The 15,520-nt window shown below is 40.3% G+C and overlaps 1 protein-coding gene and 1 pseudogene across 1 annotated transcript in view; both read right to left on the bottom strand.

The window, feature by feature from the left end:
* GABRG3 (gamma-aminobutyric acid type A receptor subunit gamma3) overlaps window positions 1-15,520 on the bottom strand; it is a 635,170-nt gene that overhangs the window by 166,855 nt on the left and 452,795 nt on the right. Inside the window, exons 4-5 of the mRNA XM_060005519.1 lie at window positions 12,833-13,053; window positions 10,707-10,789 (exon numbers count right to left, since the gene is read on the bottom strand). Of these exons, the coding sequence (XP_059861502.1) occupies window positions 10,707-10,789; window positions 12,833-13,053 (304 nt within the window). The remainder of the gene's footprint in view (window positions 1-10,706; window positions 10,790-12,832; window positions 13,054-15,520) is intronic.
* LOC132421188 (glia-derived nexin pseudogene) lies at window positions 3,140-6,453 on the bottom strand (annotated as a pseudogene).

Genomic DNA, 15,520 nt, shown 5'->3' on the forward strand with positions numbered 1-15,520 from the left:
TTGTATTTCTGATGTATGTGTGGTGAGGAAGGTGATCTCCTCATCTGAGTCCTCCACCATCTTGAAGGTCTCTCTATTAAAAAATTGTTAATCTTAACACCTAGCCATGATCCTTCAAGTCAGCCTCCTCTGTTGCAAAGGGCATGTGCAAATGATCGAAGTCACGAGTATATAAAAGAAAAAATGAAAAGGCTATAATCATATTAATGAAATGAAGGGAGGATTTAGGCAGAAATCGCCAAGGTTCTGAGTAATGACCCATTGTTATTCACACTACCTCCTAAAGCAATCTCGAGAAAGAAAAACAGACACAAAACAGAAATATATATCAATGGAACAGGATAGAAAGCCCAGAGATAAAGCCACGCACATATGGTGACCTTATATTTGATAAAGGAGGCAAGAATATGCAATGGAGAAAAGACAGTCTCTTCAATAGGTGGTGCTGGGAAACTAGACCGCTACATGTAAAAGAATGAATTTAAAACACTCCCTAGCACCATACAGAAAAATAAACTCAAAATGGGTTAAAGACCTAAATATAAGGCCAGACACTATAAAACTCTTAGAGGAAAACATAGGCAGAACACTCTATGACCTAAATCACCGCAAGGTCTTTTTTGACCCACCTCCTAGAGAAATGGAAATAAAAGCAAAAATAAACAAATGGGACCTAATGAAACTTAAAAACTTTTGTACAGCAAAGGAAACCATAAACAAGATGAAAAGGCAACCCTCAGAATGGGAGAAAATATTTGCAAATGAAGCAACTGACAAAGGATTAATCTCCAAAATTTACAAGCAGCTCATGCAACTCAATATAAAAAACCCCAAAAAGCCCAATTCAAGAATAGGCAGAAAACCTAAACAGACATTTCTCCAAAGAAGATATACAGATTGCCAACAAACACATGAAAGGATGCTCAACATCTCTAATCATTAGAGAAATACAAATCGAAACTACAATGAGGTATCTCCTCATACTGGTCAGAATGGCCATCGTCAAAAAACTACAAACAAATGCTGGAGAGGGTGTGGAGAAAAGGTTACTCTGTTGCACCTTTGGTGGGAATGTAAATTGATACAGCCACTATGGAGAACAGTATGGAAGTTCCTTAAAAAAACTAAAAATAGAATTACCATATAACCAGCAATGCCACTACTGGGCCTATACCCTGAAAAAACCATAGTTCAGAAAGAGTCATGTACCATAATGTTCATTGCAGCACTATTTACAATAGCCAGGACATGGAACCAACCTAAGTGTCCATTGACAGAGGAATGGGTTAAGAAGATGTGGCACATATATACAATGGAATATTACTCAGCCATAAAATGAAACGAAATTGAGTTATTTGTAATGAGGTGGATGGACCTAGAGTCTGTCATACAGAGTGAAGTAAGTCAGAAAGAGAAAGACAAATACCATATGCTAACACATATATATGGAATCTAAAAATATAACGGTTCTGAAGAACCTAGGGGCAGGACAGACATAAAGACGCAGACGTAGAGAATGGTGTTGAGGACACGGGGAGGGGAAAGGGTAAGCTGCGATGAAGTGAGAGTCTTGCATTGACATATATACTCTACCAAATGTAAAATAGATAGCTAGTGGGAAGTAGCTGCATAGCACAGGGAGATCAGCTTGGTGCTTTGTGACTACCTAGAGGGGTGGATAGGGAGTGTGGGAGAGAGACGCAAGAGGGACGGTATATAGGATATATGTATACGTATAGCTGATTCACTTTGTTGTACAGCAGAAACGAACACAACATTGTAAAGCAGTTATGCTGCAATAAAGATGTTAAAAAAAAATAAGAGCATAAATGTGCTTGCTGTGTTGGTTTTTCACCCTAACTTGTTTACTGGGGAGAGAGCAAAGCTCTCTTCATCTCACACCTTGAGGCCTGAGTATCTCATTTTGCTCCATCTGTCCTCTTGCAATAGCAATAAAAGTAATAGTGTTAATAATAAAAGCGCAGACTCAGTAACCATTCTACTTCATTCAAACCCAGTTGCCCTTGCTCTCTAGGGAGATGCAGGCAGATGACTTTACCGCCCCATGCTGGGTTTCCTTGACTGCGGAAGGCATTGAGAAAAACAGGGCCTCCCAGGGTCATTATATGTATCAAATGGGCTGATGATTGTAGTTGCTCAGAGCAGTGCCTGGCGCGTAGTAAATGCACCTACACAAGTTAGAAGGAAAGTGAGGATTCCCAGTTTCCAGCATCAAGCTCTGTGCTCAACACTGAGCCCGATGTCTCCATGCCAACCTGTGAGTAGGTCCAAGCAGGCAGGAGGATGGCCCAGAGCTTTCTTGACATTCAGTATGGTTCACATCTTTATCATCTTTCAAAAAGCTTTTATTTGTGGTATGCAGGCCTCTCACTGTTGTGGCCTCTCCTGTTGCGGAGCACAGGCTCCGGACGCGCAGGCTCAGCGGCCATGGCTCACGGGCCCAGCCGCTCTGTGGCATGTGGGATCTTCCCGGCCTGGGGCACGAACCCGTGTCCCCTGCATTGGCAAGCGGACTCTCAACCACTGCGCCACCAGGGAAGCCCTCAAAAAGCTTTTTAAACTTTATTTTAGTGAATATATGCATTATATAAAACAGCAGAAACACACAGAGATGCTAGAGATTTCATTATTACTCCCCAAAATAATGTTTACTATCAAGACTTTGAATGGGGGAAATTTTTTAAAGGCAAGTAAGATTTTTTTTCATGAAATAATGAAAGTGACCATTAAATGTCTCCCCCCCATCCCCACCCTATTACAAAGATTAAATTTCCTCTGGAAAGCCACACATAAAAACAAAACAAAACAAAAACCCTGATCTGGACAGTAAATACTCAATAGAGTTGTTAACCTAGGCAACCATTCAGTAAATTAAGGTATTGTTTAGGCATTTTGAAGCTTTCTTCTTCATTTCTCAATACAGTGTTCCCGCCGTCCTGCCCTTCTTTCCCTCCAAAAACACATCCCAGAGCAGAAATGGTTATATCTCTGAGTCCTCTGAGTCTCTGTTCCTACAAACTAATTTTCAAAATGAAAATACTGCACAAAGATATGTAACAGAACTATGGAAGACGTAGGGAAGTAGTCTTTTCTTCGCATTGTTTCTTTTGTATACTCTTCAGGGTTTGTTTGTCTGCTGCCTGAGTAAGACAACACTTGTAGGATTATGTTGGATGAACGATAGGAAAGGTCTCTCTACTATAAACCAAGGAGGCAATGACCTTGTGATTAGATTTCCAGTTATTGATGCTGAATCTCTGGTTCCATCTTCAGTGACTTCAAGTTTTGATTTTTGCAAGATGTGAGAAACATGAAGGTTTTCCGACATTGTTATTTTTGCAAAATTTGCCTTTAATGGATCAAGCATCCATCAGTGGCTCCTTCAAATCGGTTTGTGCTATGGCTATGAACCTGGGCAGGATCAGCTGCATACTGTTGCTCTGGTGCTCACATCAGCTGTCTCTGGTCTTGCTGCTCATGTGGGGGTGACAACCAACAGTGGAGTGAAGGTGAAGATCTTGGCCGGCAGCACAATCAGCATGCTGATGCTTTCCTCAAGGTAGGACATTTCAGTGAGGTCCTACCTAAATCCTTGGGGGTACTTGTTTCCTCCACTGGAACACAGAGAACTGAACTATAATTGGACCAATAGGATTTCCCATCAGTTGCCAAAAATGTACACTTCTCTGTGTTCTCAGGTTGAAACCCTGATGTCCTTAAACTCTTAAAAAACTCTGCACTAACAAAAACCAGTCCAGTGAGCACACGATTCATAACATCTAGGGAAAATAGAGTGGCCGTCTTTTCCTTGGCTTTATTTTTAACACAGTCACAGAACCCAGTGTCTGAAGGCAACCTTTACAGACAAGTGTGCACATATTGTGTTGGCCAAAAAGTTCATTCAGATTTTTCCGTAACATCTTAACAAAAAATAGTTCGGTAGATACTTCCAAACTGGTGAAATTAAGCCCAGAATGAAAGGCTAATTGCTAATGAGGGTTTAGCTGTTTTCTCTTCCTGAAGCCTTCCATGTGCAGAGTTTGTCCAGCACAGCTGTGCATCTTTGGGGAATCCAACCGTAATAGAGAAAATGTGCAAATATCCCTCACACCAGCTTCTGTCACCTAACTCCCATCAAGTGCACATCTTTAGCTAAATCGACTAGGAATCTATAAAGGGTATGTCTCTAGTCCCTTCCATCGTTTTCTAACTTGCTGCCATTCCCACTTTGCAGATGGGGGAAGGAAGGCTTAGCAGGGTTTAGAGAGGTGAAGAATGTTCCCCATTGTTCTACAGTGAGTGAGCAGGCAGCTGGGATTCCAGTACAGGAAGCCTTGTTTCACAGCCTTGGTCCCTCCCTCTCAGACTCCCCCTGCCCCCAGCAACACTCTCTGCAGCCACAAGGGTATTCACAGTGATAACTATCAAATGACTCCTTCCTAATCACTCAGGGAGCCCTGGACAGGTAGCTCCCATCACATACACATTCTGTCATTTAATTTAATCTTCACAGAGACAGATGAGGTGGGTATTATGATCCTTGTTTCATAGATGAGAAAGCTAAGTCTCAGAGAATTTAAACAATATGCAAACACCTAAGCAGTGAGAAGAGCTCTCAGTGGGAGGAGCTCTCACTCTTGTTTTACTCCAAGCCCTCCGACACTTCCGTTTTGCTGGTTTTCAGGCACTCAGTGTTTGGGATGTGTGAATAGCATCTGTGTAGCCTCTAGTGCACACTCTTCTCCATGTGACCCAGCACCCAAAAGTCCATTGGCTGCACCAAGAGGAAGGGTTTTGCTACTATGTGAGAAGATCTGAGAGATGCTGAAAGATCACCTTCTCCAGCGCCTCCGCAACCTTCCTGCCACTGCACCGTCCTTCTCCCCTCCATCTGCTGTTGCGAAAGGGGCACAATACCTCCAGGGATCCACCGTGACAGGGCACCCAGGGTCATCTGGCTACAGAGGGACTTCATCAAACAAAAAGCTTCTGCACAGCAAAGGAAACAAAAAGCAAAATGGAAAGCAATGTACAGAATGGGAGAAAATATTTGCAAATCATGTATTTGATAAGGGACTAATATCCAAAATATATAAAAAAACTCCACAACTCAGTAACTCAGTAGAAAACAGCAACAACAAATAACCTGATTTAAAAATGGTAAAGGACCTGAACATTTTTCTGAAAAAGACATACAGATGGCCAACAAGTACATGAAAAGGTGATCAATCATCAGAAAAATGCAAATCAAAAACACAATGAGATATCACTCCACATTGTCACAATGGTTTCATCAAAAAGACAAGAGTTCATAAGTGTTGGTGAGAATGTGGAGAAAAGGGAATCCTTGTGCACTGTTAGTGGGAATGTAAATTGGTATAGTCATTATGGAAAACAGTATAGAAGCTCCCCCCAAAATTAAAAATAGAACTGCCATGTGACCCAGCAAATTCCACATCTGGATATATATCCAAAGGAAAAAAATTTCCATCTTGGAAAGATATATGCACCCCCATGTTGATAGCAGCATTATTTACAATAGCCAGGACATGAAAATAACCTAAGTATCCATCCACAGATGAATGGATAAAGAAGTTGTGAGATATATATATATATATATATATATATATATATATATATATATATATATATATATATATATATATATATATATATAGTGAAATATTATTCAGCCTTAAAAAGGAAACCCTGCCATTTGCAACAACTTGGGTGGATCTTGAGGGCACTATGTTAAGTGAAGTAAGCCAGACACAGAAAGACAAATACTGCATGATTTCACTTATGTGTGGAATCTAAAGTAGTCAAACATATAGCAGACTGTAGAATGGTTGCTTCCAGGGTCTGGGGTAAGGAGAAATGGGGAGATGATTGTTAAATGGTACAAAGTTTCAGTTTTGCAGGATAAGTTCTGGAGATACACTATACAGCATGTTACCTGTAGCTAACAATACTGTATGGTGTACTTACAATTTTGCCAAACTCAGTGAGTTCCAGACATTAAATATGCACAGCTTTTTACATGTCAATCATACCTCAATAAAGTTGTTTTAAAAAATAAAATAAGGGTGGCAGGATATCATTGTGAAAGAAAAAAAAGAAGAAGGAAAAAGGAGCACAGACTTCAAAGAGCACAGCCTTCAAAGTCACAAAAAGAGCACAGCCTAGCAGTCAGGCATTCTTCCTCTGCCATGACCCAGTCCTTAACCTCTCAGAACAACTTACTTCACTTAGAGCCAGAATAAAAATAACCCACTTTCAAGACTGGACAGCAGAGCCAGTGCAATCATGAATAGCAGTGGTTTACACCATAATGAGGGTAACAGTTAAAGGAGGTGACCCCAAAGCTCTGTCCTTCCTGCTACAGGCATCACTGTCTTCATAGAAGGCACATACAGCCAGGACCAGCCACATGGGGCACTGTCCCACCCCCCAAGGTGTGAGTGTCTACAGCAGTGAGATGGCAGGGACAGGGAAGAGTTGGAGAGGCCAGAGATCCAGGAACATGTGGGAAGATGACCTGACTAGCAGGTGAAGGGCAAGCACTTCAAGGAGAATGGGGCAGGCAAAGAGACAAGATGGCAAAATCTCCCTCACCCTCTGCACTGGTCTGTCTGACATGGTCCCTGATCAGGAACCTGCTTCCCAGGGCACTGCCTTGATTCTCACTCTCAGCTCCAGGCTGCTGGACTCTGCCATGTCTCCTGGACATGCCAAAAAACTCCCTTTGGTTACATCCAAAGCAGGTGAATTCAAGTGAATACAGGAATATTTGGGGAACTTTGGAGTCCACATATTTTGTAGGCTGGAAGTGTGGGAACTTCCCTCCCTGTATTAGGGTTCTCCGGAGAAGCAGAACCAATAGGATAAATGTAGATGCAGGGATAGATACAGATAAAGATATAAGAGGACATTTATTATAGGAATTTGTTCATGAGATTATGGAAGCCAAGAAGTTTCACAATCTGTCATCTGCAAGCTGAAGACCCAGGAAACCTTGGTGGTGTAATTCAGTCTGAGTCCAAAGGCCTGAGAATTAAGAGACTGAGGTTTTAAGTCCTGGTCCAAGTCTGAGGCCTGGGAACCAGGAGCATTGATATCTGAGAGCAGAAGATGCACATCCCAGCTCAAGCAAAGAGCAAATTCCACCTTCATTCACTTTTCTCTTCTACAGGCAGACCTTGGAGATATTGCAGCTTCAGTTCCAGTCCATCACAATAAAGCAAACAACACAACAAATCAAGTCACACAAATTTTTTGGTTTCCCAGAGCATATAAAAGTTATGCTTACTCTATGCTACAGTCTATTATTGATAAGTGTGCAGTAGCATTACATCTAAAAAAAAACAATGTAAGTAACTTAACTAAAAAACAATGCTGTTTGGGAAAGGATGCCATAATTTTCAATTTGTAAAACAAAATGCAGTATCTGTGAAGCACAATAAAGTGAAAGAAGATAAAAGGAAGTATGCCTGCATTTGGTCCCTCAAAAGACTGGATGATGCCCATACACCTTGGTGAGGGCGATCTTCCTTATTCAGGCTACTGACTCAAATGTTGATCTCTCCTGTAGACATCCTCACAGAAACATTCAAAAATAATGTTTTACCAGTTATCCAGGCATCCCTTAGACCGGGAGTCCCCAACCCCCGAGCCACGGATTGGTATTCGTCTGTGGCCTGTTAGGAACTAGACCGCACAGCAAGAGGTGAGTAGCCGGTGAGCCAGCCAGTGAAGCTTCATCTGCCGCTCCCCATTGCTCGCATTACCACCTGAACCATCTCCCCCCACCCCCTTCCATGGAAAAATTGTCTTCCACGATACCAGGTCCTGGTGCCAAAAAGTTTGGGGACCTCTGCCTTAGACCAGTCAAGTGATACATAAAATGAACTGTTGCTCTCGCCTTGGAAGACGGGCTCCCTTTTGGAAGTTTTGTACCTGAGAATTTGCTTCAAAGGACACAGGGCCACTGCTGGCATTTCATAGCATCTGCTATTTGGTGATTAACTCATCCAAAAGAGAAAGGACTTTCAAGGAGCTGTGTGGTTTCTTTCCTGCCAAAGCAAATGTCCCACTTGCCAGGACATTCCACCTGGCAGAGGGTCCACTTTTTAATGCACCCGGGGAGCAGGCAGGGAATGGACAATTTTGTCTGTTTATTTTAAGACACACACCAGTTATGAAGCATTTGGATGAGCCATGAATACTTGGTTCCCTCTTCAGGTCTAAACCCAAGAAGGGTTTAGAATGAAATACATTTGGCAGCACTCTGTATGCTGCACACGGGAAGAAACGAGCTATTTGTGGCTCCTAAAAATAAACCTTTCTGGTTTGTTCCTCTGCAAGTCCAATCAGACGCTGCTGGAGACTGATAATGATGAGGCTGAGTTCAGCCTATCTTTCCTAGTCAGCCTGCCCTCCTGCCTTAAGGGGATAAAGCTCAACTGACCAAGAGATGCAGATGGTGCCCTCCCTCTAGGCATATATCTTTTTGAGTTAGTGTTTTCATTTTCTTTGGATAAATACACGAAAGTAGAATTGCTGGATCATAATACAGTTCTATTTTAAAATTTTTGAGGAATCTCCATACTGTTTTCCACAATGGCTGCACCAATTTACATTCCCACCAACAGTGCAGAAGGTTTTCTTTTTCTCCACATCCTCACCAATATTTGTTGTCTTTTGATCATAGCCATTCTGACAGGTGGGAGGTGATATCTCATTGTTGTTTTGATTTGCATTTCCCCAATGACTAATGATGTTGAACATCTTTCCATCTACCTGTTGGCCATCTGTATGTCTTCTTTGGAAAAAATGTCTTTTTATATCTTCTGACCATTTTTTAATAAAAAAAATTGTTTTGCTATTGAGTTGTATGAATTCTGTACATATTTTGGATACTAGTCCCTTATCAGATATATGGTTTGCAAATATTTTCCCTCATTCAGTAAGTTGCTTTTCCATTTTGTTGATAGTTTCCTTTGCTGTGTAGAAGCTTTTTAGTATGATATATAGTTCCATTTGTTTATTTTTGCTTTTGTTGCTTTGCTGGTGTCAGATTAAACAAGTCATCACCAAGACCTATGTCAAGGAGCTTACTGCCTATGTTTTCTTCTAGGAGTTTTATGGTTTTAGGTCTTATGTTCAAGTTTTTAATCTATTTTGAGTTAATTTTTGTGTATGGTGCAAGAGAGTGGTTGAATTGAATTCTCTTGTGTGTGACTGGCCTGTTTTCCCAACACCATTTATCTAAGAGTCTGTCCTTTCTTCATTGTATATATTCTTGTCTCCTTTGTGGTAAATTAATTGACCACATATATGTGGATTTATTTCTGGGTTCTCTATTCTTTTCCACTGATCCATATGTCTGTTTTTATGCTAGTGCCATACTGTTTTGGTGACTCTACCTTTGTAGTATAGTTTCAAGTCAGGGACTGTGACACTTCCACTTTTTTCTTCTTTCTCAAGATGGCTTTTGCTATTCAAGTTTGTGTGTGTGTGTGTGTGTGTGTGTGTGTGTGTGTGTGTGTGTGGTTTCATACAAATTTTAGGATTATTTGTTTTATTTCTTTAAAAATGCCAATGGAATTTTGATAAGGATTGCATTGAATCTGTAGATTGCTTTGGGTAGTATAGAAATTTTAAAAATATTGATTCTTCCAATATGTGAGCATAGAATATCTTTCCATTTATTTGTGTTTTCTTCAACTTCTTTCATTAACACGTTTTAGTTTTCAATATACAGGTCTTTAACCTCCTTGGTTAAATTTATCCCTAGGTAAATTTTGCTTTCTCTTTTGTCTTTTTCTGAATTTAAAACGAACTGTAAAATGTGTTTATCCATTATTTCATTTTTGTCTTTTCACTCTAATGTATAGTGAAGAAAGCCACAAAACCTTCTGCCTGAGACTTCATCAAATTTTTTTGTCATGCCCCATATGCAATTTTAAAGATAGTCAGTGAAGTTAGTTGAACTCTTATGAGTCATACTTAAGTAGTTGTGGTCAATATATTTTAAATGAATCATCATAAATTCCACAGATATATTTCTATATTGACCTTTACTTTAAAACTTTATAAGCAAATAAATTTGATATTTCCTTTTATTTGTAGCCTTGTACTTAGAATTATATATTGTCTTTAAGAATTTGTAAGTGATTACTTGTTAGCTCTGGTATCAATCCTATGTAAAATATTGGAAAATAAAATACTATGAAAAATTACATCCTATTATAGTGTAATGAGACAACTATAAATATATTTAAGTAAAAACTTTATCTTTTTATTTTGAAGACAAACCACTTGACTTGAAGATGATATTAAGCGTAAAATTATTGCAAATGAATTCTGTATATGTCCAAATAATATGCACAGCTCATTAGCATAAGGGTCTTTGGTAAGTCAACTGTTCATCAACTTCTGAGTTCTTTAATATTATAACAAAATGGTTAAGTTGTTCAAAGATTTATCAAAGCTACTTATTTTGTAACATGGGTCCTATGTAACAACGTCTAGAGTGAATATACCCAGGTGGCCCAGACGAAAACCGTTATCCATTTTCTCTGGTTGTATAGTGATGCTATAATCAATCATGTGACTGTTTGCTAGAAATCAGCATAGGCTAGACAATCATTTACAGAGCAGTCATACCCCAAGTCAGTACTCACAGCTGGAGAATATCAGCGGGCAGGAGTGCTCATCCATGGGGAAGTTGTGCAGCTGCAGCTGGCATTCTGCATTTATGGTGAGCCTGTGGGGGAGCCAAGCATCACTCTTGTGGCCAGCCAGCGACAATCCAGCAAAGGCCCTAAGCAAAGCCAGGGGCGGTCACATTACTACCATGTGGGGAGCAGGGGCCTGGGGTGGCCACATAGAGCTCACTCTTAGCAGGGGCACCATCCATTCAGTATACCATTTGGGTTTTTTTGTGTTGTGTTACTTTGTTTTACTTTTAACTATCAGAAGCAGAGGAAGTTTCCATTATTGAAATTCCTGACTGTGTCTAGAAATATAAGCCAAGTAAGAGAGGAAACAAATCAAAACAATATGTCCTTGTTTTCATATGTCTTTGTTTCAATATGTCCTTGTTTTCATATGTCCTTGTTTCTTATGTCCTTGTTTTTAATCTGTTTGACTGAATTAAATCCTTCCTCCATTTTGAAAATGGTATATTTGCCTAAATAGGTATAATGCCAAGTTCATCCACTTGTAGGGAAGATTTCATACTTGGCTAACCCCCCTACTTGACTAGGCAGGTCGTGGCTGCACTAAATGTGTGTATTGCATCTTTTCAAAGCAGACATTCCTTGGGTCAGAATTTTTATAAAGGATCGCAGGACTGGCCATGTCTCTATTCTGGTTTGCTGAAGCTCACCTTCATTTCAGAGTCTCATTTATATTCCTTTAAGAATTGATGAGGAAATAGCTATTACAAACTCCTGTTCTCCAAATGTAACTAACTCATCAGCAGAATTCCCTGTTGTGGCTTTTATTGTTGTTGCTGTTCCCAAGCTGCCAACATTATTCTTTCCGTGAAACTTTAAAATTCTTTAATCTTCTGCTTATTTTGATATTAATCTGTGCCTTTATCTGTGCTACAAATACATGTTTACCATATGAATTACAGATTTCTCCTTATGGCCACAAATCACTTGCAATTAAAAGCTCCTGATACTGGATGTGGGAGGAGGGGGTTGTGTTCAAGGGCTGGCAGTGGTATTCACTTAGCCAGGAGGACACAGGGGCCTGGTCAGAGGTATTAGAGAAATGACATTCCCCTGCAGCATGCTGAATCAAAATGCCTTTTAGGCTTTCAGGAGGAGATACACACAGGTAGGTGGCTCCTAGAATCTGGTGCCCAGAATGGAAGTTTGGGGTTGGAAATGAATGTGGGAATGAATCCTCAGCGTGTATATGGCTTTTAAAGTCTTAGGAATGGATGAGCTAAGTCAGCAGGAAAGTGGAAAGTGGGTAAAGTGATGGGGAAGTCCTAAGGCAGGAGGAGCAGAATGAGGAGAGGCTGTGTCAAGAACAGGACAGGAGGTGCAGGAAGCAGCTGTAAAGCAGCAAAGCCAGTGAGACAGAGATAATCAGCACAAGGCACTCAGTCCAGTGCTCTGGAGAGGGCTCAGACACTGGGAGAGCAGGGTCCAGACACCACTGTCCTTGATCCCAACGCTGGGTGAGCAGAAAGACTGGCTTAGGTGCAGGGCATTCTATGGTATGTTGCAGCCATTTGTTCACCCTAGCGGAGAGACTATTGAGAGATACAGACCCAAGTTCAAACCCGGGTAACACTAGTTCCCGATGGAAACTTTGGGCAGGTAGTTCTATTCACATCTTTCAAACACAGCCCCTCTTACTTTGCTGGGTTTCTGTGAGGACAGCCAAGAGGACTCATTACAAGGTAGCTGCCACTTCCATTAGGGAACACCCTCTGTGCTCTTTTGTTCCTTTTGGTCTCAAATTTGGCTATAATTACATTTTTCAATTAGTACACCAAGACATCTTTATTTTCTTAGCTGAATGGTCCTGTGGGTTAAACATATTAAAGATAATTTCCACAGCGCACTTACAGCAGAAATGGATTCTGATGAAGGAAGGAGTTTATATTCATGGCAGATCATTTGTATGTCTTTATTTTTACATAACATGGGATTAGGAAAAACTTCCTCAAGACCCAGTAGCATGTTGAACATGAGAATTGATAGAACTTAGCAATGAAAAATAGGGTCCCATTCCTACAATGATCTAAATTAAAGTCCCCAATATCAGACCATCAGTAGCATCTCACCTTAAAGTGTAAAGGATTTTCCCATCATTCCAAATTCTGAGGAGCTGATTAGGGGTGGTGATCCAGTGAGCCTCTGCAGTTTTGGAATTGCGGAATATTGTATCTGGAATCCATATTAACCCCACCATGTTGCTGTTCAGAGTAAGTATTTTCATTGTGCTGTTGAACCGAAGGCGACTGTCGGTCCAGGTCTGGGCAAAAAATATATCAATTTGGTATTCCTGAAACAGAGCAAAAGGAGGGGCAAGACATTTCTATTAGTGGATTTTCTGCAGGTTTTGTTTTCTTTCTCAGGAGTATGGTTCTCCTTATGTCTGCATCCTCACCTGCCCACATCCCTTTCTGTTAGTGCCTAACACTGTGCCTGGATCAACGTGATGGACATTCAATAAAGGTAACTGATATTATTTGTCAACAGTGTGATAACATATGTGAAAATGTTCTGTAAATAATAAATTGTAATAAACACATAGAGTGTGGTGAGGGGCCAAGAGGTAGTAGAATACAATTCAGAACATAGATGCAGACTCTCCTATATTCCTAAGTCCAAGCTGTGGCAGGTATCAAAATCTACCATTCTCTAATCTGTAAAATGGGTAGAATAGTAGTGCTTACCTCCTAAAGGGGTTATATGGAAGGAAATAAATAGTTAAATAAAAAGCTCTAGTGCCTGGCATAAAACAAATTATCCAGAAAGTATTAGCTCAGATAATAATAATTATCATTTTCACTCAAGAGCCTTCTCAAATAACACAATGCAAATCAAAAAGCAAAAAATAAGCAATGACAAAAAAAAAAAATAGAGCTGATAGACACCCAAGCCGAATGCTGATTCTGAAAAAGGGCTGATGGCACTCAAATTACTTCTGTAACTGGAAGCAACCCCAGTATTTACAGCATTAGATACAGGATGGGGCTGACGTCACTGTGAGACATGGAGAAATGTCTTGAGCCTGGACCACCTCAGAGGCTCCTCCCATAATCACAGTTTAAAGGATTAGCTTTAGGTCCATAGTAAGGAGGAGCTAGAGGAAGACTTAGTGATTTTAATATCTTTCATAGTTTCTTTACATATTAGATATTATAAATGAATTACTTTTACAGAGTTCAGTAATTTTCAACAAATCCCATATTTACCCTTTTCATTGAGTTTCTGGTTTAAAGAACCTTTTTGACACAGGTAATTCAACAGACCAAATCCAGCCTTTTATTAACTTATCCCCTCATTCATCATGTCTTTGTTGCACTGACTATGTCAGACCCTGAAAACCATTGAAGGCCCAGAACTGTGCCAATAGGAAAAGCCCCTGCCTTCATGGGGCTTATATTCCAGTCAGGGAAAACAGGCCTTAAACAGACAATTAAGGTGAAAAAACATGACATGTCGGATGTATTGACTGCTATTGACTATGCTTGGTAAGTTAACACAAGAAAGAAATTATCTCAGAGGATAATTGGCTGGTTTGAAAGCAGCTATGAAAGTGTGAACAGAGACTGTTGCCTGCCATTCCAGTAAGCAAAGAATGTTGCCCCAATTTCCAGTTCTACAAGGACCAAGCCATCAGCCCCTGCAGTGGTGTGCCCTGAGGGGAATTCAGGATGGAGAATAACAGGAAGTATTTTGTGCTTTGGAAACTGGCCCTAGATAGTTAAATGCATATTTAAGGAATAATGTCAATGAACCTAGATTCTTACATCTTCCCATACATAGAAAAGCACCAAAATCATTAACCTGAAATATCTGTTCTTTGTAATTAGCAGTGATCTTTTGATGTTTGACTACATTTTTTCCCAGCAAAAGTCTATGTATCCTGGCTTCTCCCTTAACTCTTCAGAGCAGTTCCTCAGAGCTATCTGAAAGGCTGTCTCCCAGGCTTAAGTCCTCAGTAAGATCCCCAGATAATAACTTGCAACTTTTATTTAGTTGAAAAAAGAGAAAAGAAAGATAAAACAAACACTGATTCTTGTAGGAATGGAAGAAGCAAATGTTTCTCACCCTATCAGTAAATCAAAGATTCAAGAAATGCTTTGACTGTTAAAAGCCTATTGAAACTCACCTTTGCAGAAATAATCAGACCCATTGCTAAAAATCTCTAAATGGGTTAAGTTGTCATGATGCAAAATCTTTGTGCAAATATGGCTCCAAGGACAAGTGACTAATATATGACTCTTCCACTGAACACTGATGGGACCAAGGTGTCTGTACTTAATTTAAGAGAAAAATTAAAGGTGAGAGTGAAGGCAAAGGGTTGGGTAGAGGCAGTGGCATTGAAAACAAAGGCATATCATGGATCTTGGAATCGTGTTGACACAAGATCTATGCAACTGTTAAACTGGCCTATCAGGTAAGAGGCTGGCTAGGTTTTGAGAGAGTTCTACTGCCAAAGGAACCTCAAGTCAGGAAAAAATGTCTGTGACTATTTGAGACTTAGATGTACTCTTGCATTTCTTTTTGTGATGGGTAGATCGTGGCTTGGAAAAGCTGATTGGACCCCAAAGGAGGCTTATTCTCCAATGTTAACTTTTCCATGGCCAGAACAGTTAATGGAAAAGGAAAACTCCCAGACAATGGAGTCAAGAGCCAAGGAGAAGAGTTCTTGGGAGCCCAACTCTGGGAGCAAGTTAAAGCTTAATCAAAGACACTCTCTTCCCAGGGAAGAGAGCCCACTCAGGATCTGCCCACTGGGG

The sequence above is a fragment of the Delphinus delphis genome, chromosome 2 (genome assembly GCF_949987515.2).
Source record: "Delphinus delphis chromosome 2, mDelDel1.2, whole genome shotgun sequence".
Lineage (NCBI taxonomy): Eukaryota > Metazoa > Chordata > Mammalia > Artiodactyla > Delphinidae > Delphinus > Delphinus delphis.